Source organism: Peromyscus californicus, unplaced genomic scaffold (assembly GCF_007827085.1).
Source record: "Peromyscus californicus insignis strain IS unplaced genomic scaffold, ASM782708v3 Scaffold_11__1_contigs__length_118956290, whole genome shotgun sequence".
In the NCBI taxonomy this organism is placed as follows: Eukaryota; Metazoa; Chordata; class Mammalia; order Rodentia; family Cricetidae; genus Peromyscus; species Peromyscus californicus.
The window spans coordinates 20,059,130-20,078,319 of NW_026294402.1; the positions used below are offsets into that span (position 1 = coordinate 20,059,130).

General features: G+C 41.8%; 1 protein-coding gene across 2 annotated transcripts in view; it reads right to left on the reverse strand.

The window, feature by feature from the left end:
- Positions 1 to 19,190, reverse strand: part of Dpy19l1 (dpy-19 like C-mannosyltransferase 1) — a 95,855-nt gene that overhangs the window by 37,187 nt on the left and 39,478 nt on the right. Inside the window, exons 7-9 of one of the 2 annotated variants that reach the window (XM_052754978.1) lie at positions 17,058 to 17,115; positions 5,861 to 5,952; positions 2,259 to 2,358 (exon numbers count right to left, since the gene is read on the reverse strand). In XM_052754978.1, the coding sequence (XP_052610938.1) occupies positions 2,259 to 2,358; positions 5,861 to 5,952; positions 17,058 to 17,115 (250 nt within the window). The remainder of the gene's footprint in view (positions 1 to 2,258; positions 2,359 to 5,860; positions 5,953 to 17,057; positions 17,116 to 19,190) is intronic. The other variant, XM_052754984.1, reaches the window with a different exon arrangement.

The window sequence follows — 19,190 nt, forward strand, 5'->3', positions numbered from 1 at the left end:
ACATAAACTTTCTTTTCCATTTGAAGAAAATTCTGTTATTTATGAAGAATTCTAAAATTCTCAGATTCATCACAAATTACTAGATTTAGATGGGTTCCCCGATTAAATGATACTCCAGCTCATGTAGAGAATCATGTCAGACAGGGTCTCTCCACCTTTTTCAGAGGGAAAGCCACTCCAATTAAATTCTGCACTTCTCCACATACAAACAAGGAAAAACTGCCTAACAGGTAAAAATTTACATATAACCTATGTTCCAACTACTAAGCTTTTTTGTTTGATTTTTTTAATTGCCAAGTCCTCTACAGCAAATGTTCCTACTAATAAGAAAACCATGGTTTCTTTTCCTCAGCAACCCATGCGGACTGCTTCAGGGTGACTAACAGGATATGTCTGTGGGCAGGTGTGTGTTGTTCTGCATTAGCCCCATGAGAGGCAGGGTAAGTCGGCTCCTTTCCTAAACCCCTCAACTCTGCAGTTAATGAAGGCTAGCCCACTACCTGTAAGCAATTAGAAGGCCCTTCTCACTGCTGGAGCAGAGCCACACACAGATCACCTACAGGTTCAATCTTGGGATTCCAAGGATAACTCAGCCCATAAAAAGAATTTAAACAGAATCAAACTAAAGAAGAAAAAGAAGTCTCAAAGATCAGATCAAAGATGATGTACATAAAACCCAACCTACTTTTTGTTTTTTAAATAATAAAAAGAGTAATTAAGAAGGTCAGTGGAAGGAGCAGCTGGGAACCCAGCAACCAGGAGGTTGAAGCTAGAGCATCATCACTTTGTGGTCACTGAGATTCTGTCTCAAAAAATAAAACCAATCAAAATAGCTGACCTCACTGACATCTGCTGAGTACTTAAACACACTACTATCTGATGCTAAACCAACCTAGGAGAGTAGGCACTTTCATTCCCTATGTTCCAAAACGATGTATCTGGAACAAAGAAAAGTTAGTTTTTGTCTTTCTGGGGTATTTGATTATTTCTTTTGTTTTGTCTAAGAAAATAGTAAATAGTTAAAACTCAAATCCAGATATGCCTTTATTTCTGAGGCAAGGCATCTGAATATTTAAAAGCATCCCTCCAACAGTGTTATGTAAGTAAGGCAAGCATAATTTCATAAATAGTAAGTATGAAAAAACCCAAGCCTACAAAGCCCTCCTCTCTCAGAGGGCTACTTTGCTTTATAAACCCAAGAGAGAAGCGGGAATACATGGGAAGATGATAAATTGTGGACTGTTACAGGGAGCCACATAAAACAGGAACTTATTGCCTGTTCACTCTCTTATCCCACGTATACTGATTCTGCATGTAAGGATTTAAGAGAGCCAGCAAAAATCCCACAATGGATTGAGAAGGGTTCTGGAGGTCCCACCCCTATTTGAAGATCTACTGGCAATTGATGACTAGTGGCAGTCAGCTGTCTTCAGAGATTCAGGGCCCTGAGATGATGATTGCACACTAATGCACATACAGACAGACCAAATGCACTCAGTTGGGGAGGTGGGCAGAGTGCAGGAGAGGGGGGCATGTGAGTGTGCGAGCACTTAAGTTGGGAGGGGACAGTGGTAGCAGAGAGAAGAGGAGAGGAATTCAAGGGAAGGGAATGGGGTGGATTTGATCCAAATAAATGATATATAAGCATGAATATTAGTGAAATACTTCAGACTAATCATAGAAGAAACACATTTTACTCAAAAGAAGTACTTGGGGCCCACCACTAGTTTTCTTTCCAGCACTCTAACAATTATGGAATAATAAGAGAAGCATTCTAATAAAATTGAATTCTACTAGTAAGTAATATAATAAATAAATCTCATGAAGATTCATACTCTTTATGAATTTTCTTTAAAAGAATGAATGAGAAAAATCTTACAACTTAAGACTCATGAAACAGGAGGAATCGGTCTGCTCCAGGGATGAAGACAGATGGACAGTCAGCCCTAAGTACATGTATACATCAGTAACGCAGGTTGTATTTATAAATTTATATATATATTCAAAAAACATATAAATTTATATATATATATATATATATATCATCAACAAAAAAACAAAAGAGCATGAATCTGAAAGGCAGACATGGAGCAGTTGGATGGAAGAGTAGGGGAATGAAGTTAGTACAGTACTCATAGATGTAATTCTCAAAATATAAAAATAAAAAATTAATCTTGGTTACAATTTCATACAGATGAGCTCACAAAATCAGAAGCATTAAGCTCAAAGACTCCAGTTTAAAAATGTGCCCACCTTACCTGAGTAAGAAGCACGAACTGGGCAAACTGCCAAGGAAGCATGAAGAAGACATTGGAAACGCAGAGTGCAATCAAGCTCCCTCTGTAAAGTTTTGTAGCCCTTGAAAAGATAAATATCAGGAGGTTTAACTACAACACAGTCCAGCATAGCTCTAAACTGCTGCCAATTAGAATCTCGAACATGATCTGGGGTTCACATACTCTGCACACAAGATGAACCAGTGGGTTGGAAATTATACCTTCTGATTCTCAATTATAATAATTTTCTATAAAAAGTAAATACCTATTATTACTGCAAAACCACAAAGCCCTGACAAATAAAGGGAGGGAGGCCAGGTGAATACAGTCATTACTTTCTTTTTCATATTATATTTTAGTGAATTTATAATAAGACTTCATAAAATGTAAGTCAACAGATTCATTAGTTGGAGAAGGAAGGGAGTGTCTAGGAGAAATGACAAAAGTGGCATCTTCTATGAGCTAAGCAGTGTGTAGACGAAGACTGCAGGGATGGGATGCTGGGGAAGGGTGGGTGATGGGGAGCTGAGCAGTGTGTAGACGAAGACTGCAGGGATGGGATGCTGGGGAAGGGTGGGTGATGGGGAGCTGAGCAGTGTGTGGACCAACACTGCAGGGATGCTGGGGAAGAGTGAGTGATGGGGAGCTGAGCAGTGTGTAGACAATCACTGCAGGGATGGGATGCTAGAGAAGGGTGAGTGATGGGGAGCTGAGCAGTGTGTAGACAATCACTGCAGGGATGGGATGCTAGAGAAGGGTGGGTGATGGGGAGCTGAGCAGTGTGTGGACCAACACTGCAGGGATGGGATGCTAGAGAAGGGTGAGTGATGGGGAGCTGAGCAGTGTGTAGACAATCACTGCAGGGATGCTGGGGAAAGGGTGGGTGATGGGGAGCTGAGCAGTGTGTGGACCAACACTGCAGGGATGGGACACTGGGTCAGAGTGAGTGAGGAGAAGTACCATAAAAGCCAGTCTTCTGCAGCTGCACCTTGGAAAGGAAAAGCGGCAGCAAAGGAAGGGGCTGCTCTGAAGCCGCCATTACCAGCTAGAACTTCAGGAGACTTTCAGGCACAGCCTTTACTCACACGCATGAGCCGATGGCAAGCCCCAAGTCTGCCATCGTCTTCACAGTAGAGTGTGCAGCCTAACACCCTGGGGTGAGAAGTAGGCAGTGTGGGGACACCACCATTGGTGCCTTCCTGAGGAGGTAACCCAGACAACCTTTACAATTAAGTAACTAGATGGAAGCCAGCACTTTTGATGAAGTAGAAAAGACAGACAATATCTGCAGCACCCTGCAGAACAGGGCTCTGGTCTGTGAAGCGTCTGCTTCCCCCATGTGCTTCCTGTGCATACGCATGTGCTGGACCACAGTGAACACTCACTTCTAATACAATAGATCACAGTCGAGGGACACAAATACCACTCTGTAAAATAAAGCGTTTTTCTACTGCTTTTGAATGCAAGGCTCGATTTTCATTCTATAGGTAACAAGGGAAATTATGGATTTAGAGATAGAATATAGCACTAATTTGGCAGCTGGGTACAGAATGCACTCAAGAGAAGATAAGAACCAAAAGAAACCAAAGGAATTTCAGCTGGCAGTGATCGATACACCACTAACTCTGGACAGCAGAAATGAAAACATAAACATTACTAAGAACAACTGAGAAAAAACAGACAATGTGGCACTGGGGGTGAGTTCTGTAAACCTGGATGCTCAAAAAGACTTAAAACTCTGAACTGTATAAACCAATTTGCTAAAATAAAACCTATTGCTAACTTCATTTCTAAAGTATTCCTACCCTTAAAGAGGCAGGAGAAAAAGGTGGTGGGGAGTGAATGCCACAGAAGGACCTTGATGAAAACTCAGAGAGTAACCCACAGAAAAAGCAGGCCACTGCAATAGGAGCAGCCCTGGACAGAATGTGTCTGAATCCTTGAGTCTGAGAGGATGTTACAGGACATGGCAAAGGGGAAGCAGACATGCACGTGGAGTTAAGATTTCTAATCTCCCAACCTAAGGACAGAGAGAAGATGCTGGCTATCCAGGTGAGCCCTGTGTAAGCACCAAGGTTCTTGGAGGTAGAGGGCAGCAGAGAAGGGCGGAGTGAATGTGGGGAAGGAAGAGCCCAGTCTCCATTGCTGGCTTTCATGATTTAAAAGGAGCCAATATACAAAGAAGAACTAGGAGATCAGGGAAACTGATTCTCTCTGAAAGGCCCCAGGAAGGGTACAGCCCTGTCAGAACCTGCAGCTTGGGGCCTCTGCCCCACACAGAAGGTTGTAAGCACCAATCTACACTCATTCATTCTCTCAGCTGCCACCGATCCACAGCTCAGGTGAGGGAGGGAGGGAGAAGAATCAGAGGCTTGTCCTCATCAGACTTAACAGAAGCAGACACTCCTGAGCAGCCTAATGTCTCTACACACAGGAGGGAAAAGTCAAGAACGGCCATGTGGATGTGGAAATGGCTTCTACAGGTGAGCTGGAGATAGGTTTGCAGTGTAGCACTTCCTCCAGAGTGCACGCAAGTCCTTTCTCAGTCCCAGAAGCAAGTGGACAGAGCCGCACCTCATTTGGAGGTACTAAAGAAACACCAAAACCTATAATAATCGTGGACTTAGAGGAATGCTGGAGGTGCATGGACTTCTAAAAGCTCACAATATAAAAGCCACCACCCACTGGACCTGTGAAAGGTCTGTCTGATGAGACTACATGTGACACAGGAGGCTGTGTACAGGCCCTGTCTTCCAAGTACGTTACACAGGCAAATGCCCAAAGGGTTTCCTGCAGCAAACTTCACCGCCTTTCTTCCAAATTCAGCAGACCCCTGAGGGGAGTTCTCAGACCAAGACAGCTTTGAACTTTCACAGGCTCGGACCTCTGTCTCTCACAGACCCTACTCTATGTTTACACTCTGGATCAAGGCGACGCATATCTACACTTAGCATGTGTCCACTGAAAGAGAAGTCGCTCTTACTTTCTCAGTGGTGCTTAAAGCTGTCTGGTCTCCGAACTAAGTCCAAGTCACTCCTGGATTTCTAACGGGAATTCTCCTAGCATACCTTCGGTCTATAGAGGCTGTTTCCTTCTACCACTACTATCTGATACCCATACTCTAAACGAGTTTCAGGACAAACTCCATGTGTTAATGGATGTTTAACGATGATTCTATGGATCTTCTTGTTCCAAAGGTCTGAGTCCTATAGGATGAGGCTCAGCCTGGCCAGCCTCTCCTTCCGCTGGCAGTCGACATGGTAAAAGAGAAAGACTAGGAAATACGGAGAGGTAGAAGCGAAAGTGGATTTGCTCATCTTGAGCAGTTGCCATGGACCCCAAAGAAAAAGAGGACCAGAGGGTAGGCTAAGGAAAGCTCTTTGATACTAAGTAGTCTTTAAAGTTAATTTTTAAAAAATACTTTAAATTTACCTTTATTAATTCAATATAACAAGATCACCTTAGTTTACTATGTTAATTTTTATTAAGGAAACAAGACATCTTTTCAAACAAAACTTACGAGCCGCTAGTTTAAGTTACTTAAGGGAAAATAAACCCCCAGCAGAAGAATCAGTGAAAGTTACCTGAGAATGTGAGTCACCAGCAACATCTGAAGCACAAGGAATGGGTATGAGAAGCTTTCCCGGAGAGGAGGCGTCCACATCACTCGGGTGCACTGAAGAAAAAAAAAAAAAAACCAGGTCAGAGAAGGCACCTGCTCCAGGTACCGAGTGGGTACAAGGCAAGGGTGCTATCAACACACACCAAGTCTTTCCCACATGAACTTCAAATGGCACATTGCAAACAGGCTGCTGGGTTTTCTCTGAACAGAAACACTAGGTCATGAGAGGTACTGCTGGGGAAAAGGCACACGAGGCTCCAGACGTATAGAGTACATGAATATCATATCGTCCTTATTCTTCTGTCCATCAATAAGCATTTGTTGTTGATCCTGTATCTTGGGTGTTGTGACTAGTGCTGTGGTGAACACGTGAGTATGGGTAACTTTTGATAAAGGTTTTATTTCCTTTAGAGATATACCTTAGAGTAGAATGGCCACAATGAGTCAGTATTGGTTACAACAATCCAAGCTATGTTTCCAAACAGCTAGAGGAGTAGGACTGTTCTGAGAGACATGCTCAGTGCTGGGAGGGATGCAAGTGCTTATGGTGCCAACTGTGATCTCTAAATACCATTTCCCCAATAGGATACGAGAGTCTATGAAAATAGTTGGTTTTGTAGCTTGGGACAAGGTTATCCTGAGGCAGCGTCTGTACCACAAAGTGTTCAAAGACTGAAGGAACATATCAAAAGAAGTGAAATGCCCCCCAGCCCTTTCCAGAGAAGCTTCTCTATGCGATGAGCAGCAATGAATGTAGACGCATGGCTGCCATAAAGTTGCAATTGACTGCTCGGCCCTAAAAAGGACATTTATCTCACCTCTGCTAGGGCTCAGAGAACATCTTGGAAGATAGTGTGGAAAAAACTTAAGAGCCACAAGACAAGGATAAAGACTGAAAAGTTCTCTTCTGTGCATGGCATAGCCACAGCAACCATGGCTGCCTGCCCTGCCTGAACAAAACTGGGCCCGTCAACAGCCAATCATGAATCTGGGAGGGGCTCGGGGGCCCTTCTCTGTTGCACTAGTGGCTACTGAGAGTCCTGTAAAAAGGTAAGTCAATGTCTTTAGCTGTGTAACCCTGGTGAGCCCACCAGGTTCAAATGGAAAGTTCCAGATGCATACTGGCTAAATTCATTGAGTGGCTCACAGAACAAAACACAAAACATTGGATGAAGAAAGCAAAATGCTGTAGCTATGAGATGGGCCTGCAGAACATGCTCACAGGAACTGCAGCATTCCTGCAGCTCCCACAGACCAAAAGAAAGAACTCACACCCGTATGGGCAATGACTTAATAGACACTCGAGAGACAAAAGTGACGTGGAAGTGCTCCACGCCAGAACCAACCGGGAAAGCGAACAAGCTATTCCTGCACTCACACAGAAGGATTGAAATGAAGAGGACTGAATCCTGAACACTGACCCAGGTGGGAAGGAAAATGGATTCTGTACTATGCTGATGGAAGCCAGAACCAGTACTTTCAGAAAACAATATGGGTAAATGCCTAGACACGTGTCGAGAGGAAGAAGTCACACACAGGAAAGTATGAATCTAGCAACAGGGTCTTTCTATCCAGCTGGCGAGCAAGCTAGAGCAATGCAAGAGTCTATATTGTTTTGGGTGCCTGTGCGGCCTCCATGGTCAACCAGTGGGAAGGGGACCTGTGCCTAACTCTGAGATTTGCATTCATGAGCACATGTCTGTTTTCTGGGAGCAGCACTTTTCATACATGTGGGCACCTCTGTGTAACAGGCTTTCTTTTGGGCCACCAACCAGCTCCCAAATCATGACATGGAGACTTATTATTAGTTACTGAGTGCTCGGCCTTAACTTGGGCTTATTCCACTAGCTCTTGTAACTTAAATTAACCTGTGTCTGTCTCTTCATCTACGTTTTGCCTCAGGGCTTTTTACCTCTCATTCTGTGTGTCCTACTCTGTGTCTGACTGCCTGGCTGGCCTGGGCATCTTTCTCTTTCTCCCTCATTCTCTCTTCTCTCTCATTCTTCCAAACCTAGATTCCTCCTCCTCATTCTCTCTGCCCGCCAGGCCCACCTATCCCTCTACTACCTGGCTATTGGCCATTCAGCTTTTTATTTGACTAACTGGATGCCTTAGGCAGGCAAAGCAACACACCTTTACATCATTAAACAAATTCAGCATAAAAAATGTAATACACCTTCACAAAGTTAAAATAGTATTTCAGAATATAAACAAATGTAACATATCTTTACATAGTTAAAGTAATATTCCCCAACACCTTTTAAAGTTCCTTTAAAAATAGTAATTATAATATTAATAGCTTACAGAGTACTAGGTTTTCCTAAGGCTTCTTCATACATCCCTTAGTTTCAGTTAACCCATCCCATAGCCCTCCTTTCCCCATTCCCCTGCCCCAAATATCCTCCCATTCCTTCATGTTACATGTGTTCTACCATTTTGTATTTTTTCCTTGACATACAAGAACATAGATTTCCATATAGCTTTCTCAGGACACTTCATTTTGGATGACCTTTCTCCACCCCCTTGGTTCCCCATCCTCATCACTCTAATACCTGCTTCAACTTTTGTGCCCCTAGTATTTCTCCTTTCTACTTAAAGGACAGACAGAAATCAAGCTTCCTGACCTTGAACCTCTCTCCTGGATGGCTAGCCATGCAGGCTGCTGGGGAAGAAAGCACACCAAGGGCTTTACCCGGTGCTGAACCTGTACGCTGCAATACCAGCACCTGCATGCCAGCAAAGACCAAGTGTGCCCACTGCTGCAATAGTGGCATGACCACCACGGGATTAACCAACCATTAGGTGCTGTAAACAAAACCAGACCTGATGGCTAAGATAGAAACTAAATGCTCGTCCTATCAAACTGCCTTATAAATATGTATGTTCACATCCGCAAATCTGTGCTATGCTCAAGTCTGGCAGAAGAAGCTTCTTATTGTGGTGGGTAATGGTTAGTTCAGACTCATAATTGTTCAAACTGCTCAGAGTAAGAGACTATAAGCACTCAGTTGTTTATGGGGCATCTAAATCAACACCTCTGAGGCCCAGGGATCATCATGTAGAGGAGCACAGAGTGCAAGAGCTAAAGGACTGGAGAGTGCTAAGCAACAGCTTTCTGGATGTGACTTAACTACTGCACACATGAAGCCACAGCAGCTGCGGCTACCTGCACAACCCAGTTACAGATCCCAGCAGGGGTGTGGGAGGGGCTCCCAAGGCCCCACACCTGGCTGAGGAGCCTGCCAGCTGATGGCTGCTGGGGGAAGGAAAGTCACTTTTCTGGAGGGTGCTAGGCTGCCAATGTCCCAGTGGGTTGGCCCACACCCATGCACTTGTGGGAAGCTCTGACTGGATTCAGTGGACTAAAACAAAACAATAATAATTAAAAAGAGAGCATGAAATAGGAAGGAAGATGTGCTGGAAGATTCTAGAGGAAACTGGAGGTCAGGTAGATATGACTAAGATATACCATATACATGTAAGATATTTTTAAAGAACACTATTTCATAAAGAAAGTAGGAACCCATTTCTATAAAGTCTCTAAAGTACCAAACCTTCAATAATGACAGAGACAGGGGTTCCCCTTGGAGGAAGTTAGGAGGATAGATTTGACAGAGTCAGGGAAATGCCTGCTGAGGGCTAAAACCATCTGTATATTGCTAGAGAAGTTATTCTCAACCTGTGGGTCATTACCACTTGGGGTAACATATCAGATATTTACATATCTGATTCATAACAGTAGCAAAATTACAGTTATGAGGTAACAGCAAAAATAATTTTATGGTTGGGGGTCACCCCAACATGAGGATCTGTATTAAAGGGTTGCAGCATTGGGAAGGTTAAGAACCACTGGTCTAGAGAGTGGCTACATAATTGGGTACATATGTAAAATCTGTTCAGCTTAACAGTTACCGCATGGGATATTAATATATGTAAATCATATAACATCTAAAGTCAAGGTTATCATTGAATCTGTAATGATTTGAACATCAAGAATTATGATGACAGGTTATAGAACCCTACATATAAAAAGAACCCACATATATAGTAACAGTAAAAAAAGAAAAGATATGTCTTTATAGAGCACCAATTATTAATCACAGATAAAATAAGAGAATCAGGAAACTGCCACTGTCAATGGTCAACAGCGTAAATGACTCAGGCGGTGATATCAATGGATGTGAGCATTTGGTAAGACACTTTAAGGAAACGAGACATTCTATATCTCAAAGCATCAAGACCCACACAGCTTACTGTTGTAGAAAGGAACAAGAGTATTTTTCCAACATATAAACTGACTTCCACCACCTGAATCATGGGACTGCTTGAAGAAATCCAATAATGTAGCAAACTGGTCTCACAAGCCTCTCAATGTATTGCAATAAAAATGATGTATCTGCTTTAGTCTTCAAAAACTGTCTAATCGGGACCCAATAGCGAGGAAACAGACAAATCCAAATCATGGAACCTTCACAAAACAGTATGCGTGAATTCTTGAAAGAATGCCCATTCATTTGAACAGACAGAAGAACTGTACTAGAAGAAGCACTCTACATCAAATGGCAACTAAAAGCCATGTGTTTGTCTTAAACTCTGCATCCAAACCAAGAGCATAAAGGAACTGACTGGGATAACTGTGGAAAGTTGACTGTGGATTATAATATATTATCACTGAATTTCTTAAGTATGAGTCATGATAATGTAGCTTTTAGGCAACACACGTCAGTCATGATAATGTAGCAGCTTTTAGGCAACATATATCAAGGTATTTATGGCAAGACGCCATCAGGCCTGCATCTCATATCCAAATGGAGCAGGAAAATGCCTGTCAGGGTAAGGTGTGTATATAACAGTAAGAGAAAGCAAACATGCAAACTGGTAAATGAAGAGCTAGTGAGCTGACTCATCAGGTAAAGGATGCCCCGATCCTGAGCTCATGGCCTGACATCAACGCCCAAGACCCACATGGAGAAGGGGAAAGCCAACTCCTGCAAGTTGTCTGGACTTTCATATGTGGTATATGAGTTATGAACATGAACACACACACTAATGAAAACTTTAAAAGAAATGTAAAAAAAATTTGGAAAATAAAAATGAAGGTAAACATGATCTTACTTATATAAGAAATCAAAATATTCTCAGAGAAATTAAGAAAGAACTGGTGCCTACTAGGGCTGGGGGAGGAAGGAGACAGGTGTGTGGGAAAGGGAAAATGCAAATTAAAGGCACAAAGCCATACTTAGAAGAGGTCAGTGGTCTGCTGTACCGCTGTAACCACAGCGAATAACACAGTATGTATCTCAAAATGGCTCCAAGAGTACTTTAATACCTTTAATCACAAGAGTTGATAATTATTTTGACTAAATGTACAATGTATACATAGACCATATAATTACTGTTTCTACTTAAAAAATATACATTGAAAGTAAATAAATCTCCCTGTTTAGTAATCATGAGCTACTAAATCTTTAGTGATTCCATTTAATACATACTGGGATATTATAACTTCCCACCATGAAAGAATATTATGAAGATTATCAAAATTGTTTTCAGTGTCCTAAGAATTGTTTTCCAAATCTTACATAAGCAAAATAATTATGCCAACAAGTAATTAGTATCACGAGGATTTATATTTTAATCACAGTCCAGTTAACAACATCTGAGAGACTCTATCACTACTCCAGGGATACTTGCTCACCCAAGTCCTTTGCTGCTCTAGTCAAAATAGCCAGGAAATGGAAACAACCTAAATGTCCTTCAGCTGATGAATGAATAATAAAAGTATGGTACATATGCACAATGGAATTCTATTTGGTTGCAAAGAAAATGAAATCATGAAATTGCAGGCAAATGGATAGAACTAGAAATACTGCACTGAGTGAGGTCACCCAGACCAGAGAGACTGAGTGTTCTCTCATATCTGTGGGTCCTAGCTCCAAATTTTAGAAACTCAAGAATGCAAAGAAGCAAGGAACAAGCTCTAGAGATGGGGACTGTAGGAAGCAGGTGCTACAAAGGAAGTGATGGGAACATAATAGTAATATAAGACAGAGAGAAGGAGAGAGGACACAAAGTATCTGGAAAAGCCATAGGGAAACATTTTATAAGCTAACTTAATATATGTGTGTATACATGTGTATATGTGTGTTTAACAGACTTACACTACATGGGGTGATGGTGCTACCTCCAATACCTAATAAAAACTCCAGTCCCAGGCACAGGAAATGTCCCCTCAAGTTGTTGGTCCGAGGAAAACAAGATCCTCCAAAACCAATATGGATTATTATTTCCATGGCCTTCGGTCACCTTCCAGATCTTGAACGTTAAGACCCTATTACTGAAGACACCACACACTTTTGGCCTAAGATCTGCAGGAACTGTGATGCAAGAGGACTCCAAGCCTCCTCACTGAGGACTGGCTCTCATGGTATCAGAAGGTCTATGTAAGCTGCCAAGAAAGAGAAGCTATCGGAAGGCCTACCCAGTGATAGTCTGTGAACCACAGCAAAGACTGGGCTGGAAAGACATCCAAAATGGTGCGTTAGTGGCACTTTCATCTTGGGTATAAACAGCAGCTACCTAATTAAACTTGACCTGCTCAACAGGCGGGAACTCATGCCTGGCAATATAAACCCAGCTAACTACCCATAGCTGGAAAGGTCACAGACCTGAGTAGAGAACCTACTACTGCCATTTTCCTAAAATTTCTAACTATTCTACAGCCTTATCCTTATACCAACAGGCAAGTGGAGCTTTCACCCCTCACAGAGCTTCTTTATAGATGGGAACTATCACAGAGACCCACAGAACTAAGTGACTGCAGGTACCCAACCCCAAATGACACATCGCAATGCAATCCCTACACCTAAGACTCAAGGAAAATCATGGAATGGTGGACAGAAATTCCTCTAGACATAAGAGGGGAAATGCACCCACAAACTCTCAACAGTGTGGCTGCCTGAGATGAGACAAGCACAGTGGCAAGCTAAGTGACACGTCACTGTGGGCAGGGAAACTGCACATGGGCCACCCGAGACGAAGTGCACCTGGCCAGTAGCTGCTGAGATAGGAACAGTCAGTTTCCGCCAGGGATGAGCACCCAAATACGCTGTATAATTACAATGGTCATCCCTGGACACATAGACATGTAAACAATGCTAAATGGACTCAACACACACACACGTACGCACACAACAATGTACTTAAAGATCATTCATGAACTTGGGAGGGGACACAGGAGGATGTGAATGGGTGAGGGGAAAGGGAATAATGTAGATTACTCAAGTTCTCAATGATAAATAAATAAATTTCAGAAACTGACATGAATAAGAAATATGTTGTGAGTAGTTTAAAGGGTGAATCAGATATGGCCAACAAGACAATATTTTCATATGCCTTCACTTGCTTTTCTAAAGTGAAATTTTGAAACTTTCTAAAGGCTTTTTTTATTTATATGTGAATCTATTCATAAATGACAGTATGTTTTATCTAAAACATCAATCATGCACAGTAATTTTTACCTCATGGAAAAGGCTAGAAAATTTTTTTGGTTTTTCAAGACAGGGTTTCTCTGTGTAGCTTTGGAGCCTGTCCTGGATCTCGCTCTGTAGACCAGGCTGGCCTTGAACTCACAGAGATCTGCCTGGCTCTGCCTCCCAAGTGCTGGGACTAAAGGCGTGTGCCACTGCCACCCGGCTCATCTTTTGTTTCAAAGAACATTTTTATTATTAATTCTTTGAGAATTTCACACAATGTATTTTTAACATCTTCACCTACTTCTCCAGTCCCTCCCATAATCACACTTTCCCTCCTCCCCACCCACCCCGTCAAGTCCAGTGTGTGCCGTACAGACTGTTGGGGAGTGGGGCCTGCCCAGTGAATGTGGTCTGTCTACGGGGCACCACAACATAAAAACCTGCCTCTTCCTCTCCCAGAAGCTATGGAACATTGCTAGCTCCTCAGCTAGGACTGGGATTTCTTGCCCATTTTCTCTCTTCTATGCTGGGATTTGTCTGGCTGAAGCGTACACAGGCTTACACATGCTGTCACAATCAGTGTGAGTTCACATGTTCATCTGCCCTGGAGCAGCTGCAAACACTGTTTCCTTGATGTTATCCAGCACCTCTGGCTCTTACAGTTCTTCTCCCCGCTCTTCCTGGAAGATCTCTGAGCTGTGGGGATGGGATAGGCTCTGTATGTCCCCTCTAAGGTTGAGCAGTCCCCAGGCATTCTTTTCAGTTGTGTGCTGCAGCATCAGCCTAAGGCACACATTTCTGGTCTTATGACAAGGAAACATTTAAAACAACAGCACGTGGCAGGTCCAGTCCCCTCCTCCCTTCTGAATCTACCAGGCTGAGCTGAATCCCCAGGGGAGTCCTTGCCCTGGAGGAGATGGGAATGGGGGTGGGCTGGAGGGGGGTGTGTGGCGGGAGGAGGGAGGACAGGGGAATCCGTGGCTGATATGTAAAATTAAATTAAATTATAAAATAAAAAATATAAAATAAAAAATAAATTTAAAAAAGCAGCATGTGATTGGCTTTCGTTGTAGCTTCTTCCCACGGTGACATAATCAACAAGAAGAAACTCATCTACTTGTCTTATCCTGGAATGCAGACCCTCAGTGCTGCCACTCATGATGCTGAAAACCCCATGCTCCATTTTCACGTTTCAGATTGCCAGATTTTCTATTTATTTTTTAAAAACTGTACTAATCCATTCGTGCTACACATTATTTTAGGTAAGCCAGGAACAAACTCAGTACCTTGAGAATACTAGGCAAGCACTCTACCCTTGAGCAACATCCTCTGACCTATACATTTTAAAGTTCCTCTGTTAGGGCAAAATTTTTCTTTGTCATATCATCTGTGGGGAAAAAATTATAATATACCAAATACTATCTTAGATCTACTACTAAAACAACTAACTTGAAAATAGAACCTAAAAGTAACTAACAAGCCACGACTACGTTTCAGTATGTGAATAACTCACTCTGTGAGTAAATATCTCTTCTAAGACAGTAAAGTACCGGGACAGCAAGATGGCTCCCCAGGTAAAGGTTCCTGCTGCCAACCCTGACAGCCGACATTTGATCCCCAGAGCACACACAGGGTGAGAGGAACAGATGCCAGAGAGCTCTCCAATGACCTTCATATGAATGCCATGCCATATGCACCCCCCGCACTCACTGAATAAACAAATACAATTAATTTTTAAAAGAAAGGTACTGATTAATAGCCCATAGCAATTTCACCGAGCAAGGTTCTACAAAAATGACTAGATACATGAATAGGTATAAGCAGAGTAGATGGTTTCTGAATATAAAAATTAGATACTTTAGAAACATACAATTTACTTATTTATTTGACAAGATCTCACTGTAAAGCCCTGGCTGGCCTAAAATTCTCTATATCGACCAGGCTGGCCTCAAACACCAGAGATCCACTTTCTTGCCCCTTGACTGCTGAGATGAATGGTGGACACCCAGCTAGAAACAGTTTTAAAAGATTAGAAAAAACAGGGACTAAAGCTGTCATAACCTGAAGCCATATGACACACAAAATTATAGTAAGCTTTTAGTTACCTGCATTCTTACCAATATTTATCAAAACTGTACTGTATGCTCTAAATTTTAATGTCATATAAAAATGTTACATTTTTGTCCTAAGATAAATAAAGAAAACATAACAATTAATTGGTCATTCCCATAAAACAAAAGTAATTTTAATTGTTTCATGTATCTTTTCCTAAGAAAATGATATCTAACTAAGCATGTTTTAAATAAACTAAACAGCTGAAAAATGTCGAGGAAAAGTCCATCAACCTAAAAAAAACCAACTAATCTGAATTCTACTTTTAAAATTGAAAATTGTAAGAAACAATGTTTCTGCTACTTGAGCATCAAGATTGTAAGAAAAACATAAGGAGAGGCACTAATAGCTCAGAGACCGTGAGGGGCACAAGGGCCCTCTGTGCTCAACAGCAGTGCCTTTCTCGCCGCATCTGGAGCTACATATTCAATAACCCCGTGCCCCAGCATCCTACTCTTAACACGCAATGCTCCTTTCCTGCGTTATTAAGCAGTTATTTCCCATTGTGGACATCATTCTCATACAATCAGCTTCAAAACATCCTACAGTCCAGGCTATTACAATGTGCAGTATCCAGTCAGGAAAGAGGCGAATCCTTCTCTTTCCTTGGCACAAACTCACATTATACCAAATGCATTGCTGCTGCTGCTGCACTCACGTGTCACATGCTCTAACCAAAGGCCACTCCACTTTGCGTTTCTGTAATTCTAAATAGTGAGTGCATATCAGGTGAGAATCCGTTAGCACCTGGCTAACAGCCCATTTCTGACTGCAGTTTGTGTACCATTCCTCACTCTTAAAACCAGTGTATGTCCAAAGCCTGCAGACACTTGCGGCATGAACATAAAAGATGCAGACATTTCACACATCCTTTTCCTCCCCCATACAAACATTTCCATGAGAAGTCTGGATGGACATATTACTAGAAAATTCATTTACAAGTATGATTAACTTAGAAGAAGGAATTGATTGAAAATATGAATTTATTAGAATTTGATCTGAAAACTATTAGTAATGAATAAAACTACTAATCTGAGCTAACAAGCATACGGCACTTTATGTTTTAAAGCCTGTACTAGGCACTTTACTCATATGAGCTCATTGGATTTATGCAATAACTGCATGAGATGCCTAACACCATGATCCCATTTACAAAGCAAGGGAATGCAGAGACAGGTTAACTGACTTGCTCAGGTGGCATAGATGCTATATGGAAGAGGTGGGATTTGAACCCAGGCAACATGGATCCACTGACTATGTACCTGACAATGCTGCTACCTTTGGACTGCCTTGAAGACTTGCAAATGTATAGGTTTAGGAAAGAGTCTGAATAGGATACTTAAAAGTATGTACGTTCTTTAACGTAAGAGGCACCAACTTTAAAACCAGGCTCACCATTTGCTCAAATCAGTGAGACTCCTGTCACTTAAGAGACCACCAGCATTTAAATTTTGGGTCAAAATAAAAAGATCAAATGCTTAAGGAACACTATTACAGATTCAACATAAAGACATTAATTTGAAGAAGCTTGCATTTCAGGAGTGATTCTGAAAGTACCTTCTGACGACCTACCTCTCCGTGATTGAAGAAGAAGCATAACACTGTGACCAGGCCTCCCAATCGGCTGCCACTGCAGAAGAGGATAAGAAAATGCAACTCGATGTCAGAAATGTAGGTCAATCCTGAAAAACCTCACAATATGGTTCCATGATAACCTTCCACCACAGACCGCTTTGGCCACTAAAGAACTCTTCTGTGCTTATTCATAAAATAGCTGACTGCTTCCAAACTCTAGCTAGTCAAAATGCAAAACACATTCTTTTAAACACACTTGTCAGCTGGGTGAGGTGACACACATCTATGATTCCAGCACCTGAGGGGCAGGAAGGAGGAGCGGGAGTCCAATGGCAGCTTTGGCTGCTTAGTTTAAGGCCAGAGTATGAGGTCCTGTCTCAGAAAAACAAAAAACGACCACCTCATTTGCCACCCGCAAAATGTGCACACTCAGGAAGAAGAAAAAGAAAGGAAAGGAAAGAAAAGAAAAGAAAAAGACATCACTGAACAAAATCATTTAAGAAAGTTACCAGGCAGTGGTGGCGCACGCCTTTAATCCCATCTCTAGGGAGGCAGAGGCAGGTGAATCTCTGTGAGTTTGAGGGCAGCCTGGTCTACAGCGCGAGATCCAGGAAAGGCTCCAAAACTATACAAGAAACTGTCTTGAAAAAAAAAAAAAAAAGAAAAAGAAAAGAAATAAAGATAGTTCTAGAAAGAAAGTTAAACGACAACACTGCACAATTCTCTCCTTCCAAACCAACCCCTCTAGAAGTGAACAATTTCTAGTGTGAGGGTATCATCCTCATCTGTCTGACATTTGTTCTTTTTCTAATTTATTATGAAGATTATTCATAATCAATACTTGTTACCAAAGGTATCTTTTTAAATCAATGTGAAATATTGCAGTCCCAAAGTACTGCAATTTCTTCATCTATTTTTGAATGGACATGCAACTGTTTCTCAGTCTCATGCTATGTACCATGCCTATATTTTGGAACTGCACATACCTGTGCTTCTCTTCCCCTAGACAGACTGAGGTGTGAAGCATGCTGGTAAACACTACATCAGTTCCTCCCCAGTCTGCCTTCAGACAGGTGGACCGCTCCCACATGGTTATTTTGATGTTTACTTCTCTCCCTGTCTGTATGGGAGACCACTGTACTGGTTCAGTGTGAAATGCACACTTCTCTCCCGTGAACTGCCTGTAACTGCCTTGCAGATCCATCCACTATGACTGCAGGATGAACTGCCTGGGACCGTCCTTGCGGATCCCTCTGCTATGACTGCATGCTTCTCCACTCAAACGCTGTGTAAAGGTCCTTGCAGATCCATCCTCTATGATTGCAGGATGAACTGCCTGTGACTGTCCTTGTGGATCCATCCGCTATGACTGCATGCTTCTCCACTCAAACACTGTGGGGATCAAATGTTTGGCTGTCACATGTCACAAATTACTTAGACATAATTTATAGAGTATTCATCTAGAACTTTAAGAATATGATGTATCTAAGTATGCCAATGATTCTATTTCTTCTCTACTGCATGCCTGGTCTGGGAAAGTTTTTTTCCTATTTCAAAATTTTATAGATAGACAACTACAATTTCTTCTAGTACCATTGATTTCCATTTAGATCTTTCATCTGGAGAGCTCTAATCTATTTTCTTTGAAATCTCCACTCATGCTAAAATACCAAGCAAGTGCATCTCCCTGTCTCAGAGAAATGCAATTTCTAGCCTTTCTCATACAGTAATTTCCTGCAATGCTAGAGTCTTTTCTAGTCTAATTAACTGACTTAATTCTGTAATCCTTTTCTGTCATGCGGCACCATTTTTATCCTGTAAGATTCTGGTTATTTTAATACATCTAAGGAAAGCTCCCCAACCCCAGTCACACAGAGAGACTGTCTTAGGTGATTCCCAGCAACTTACTCTGCACAGAATACAGTCTAACAGGCCCCTTTTCACACAAATGTTGTTTTCCATCAAAATGGCACTGAATTTATATACAACTTATGATATATATACATATAACAGTCCATAGTATACATACATATATATAAACAGTCCATCATAAGTTGTACATAAATTCAGTGCCAGTAATTCAGTAAATTCAATGTCATCACAATTCAGTATGTAAATTCAGTAATTCAA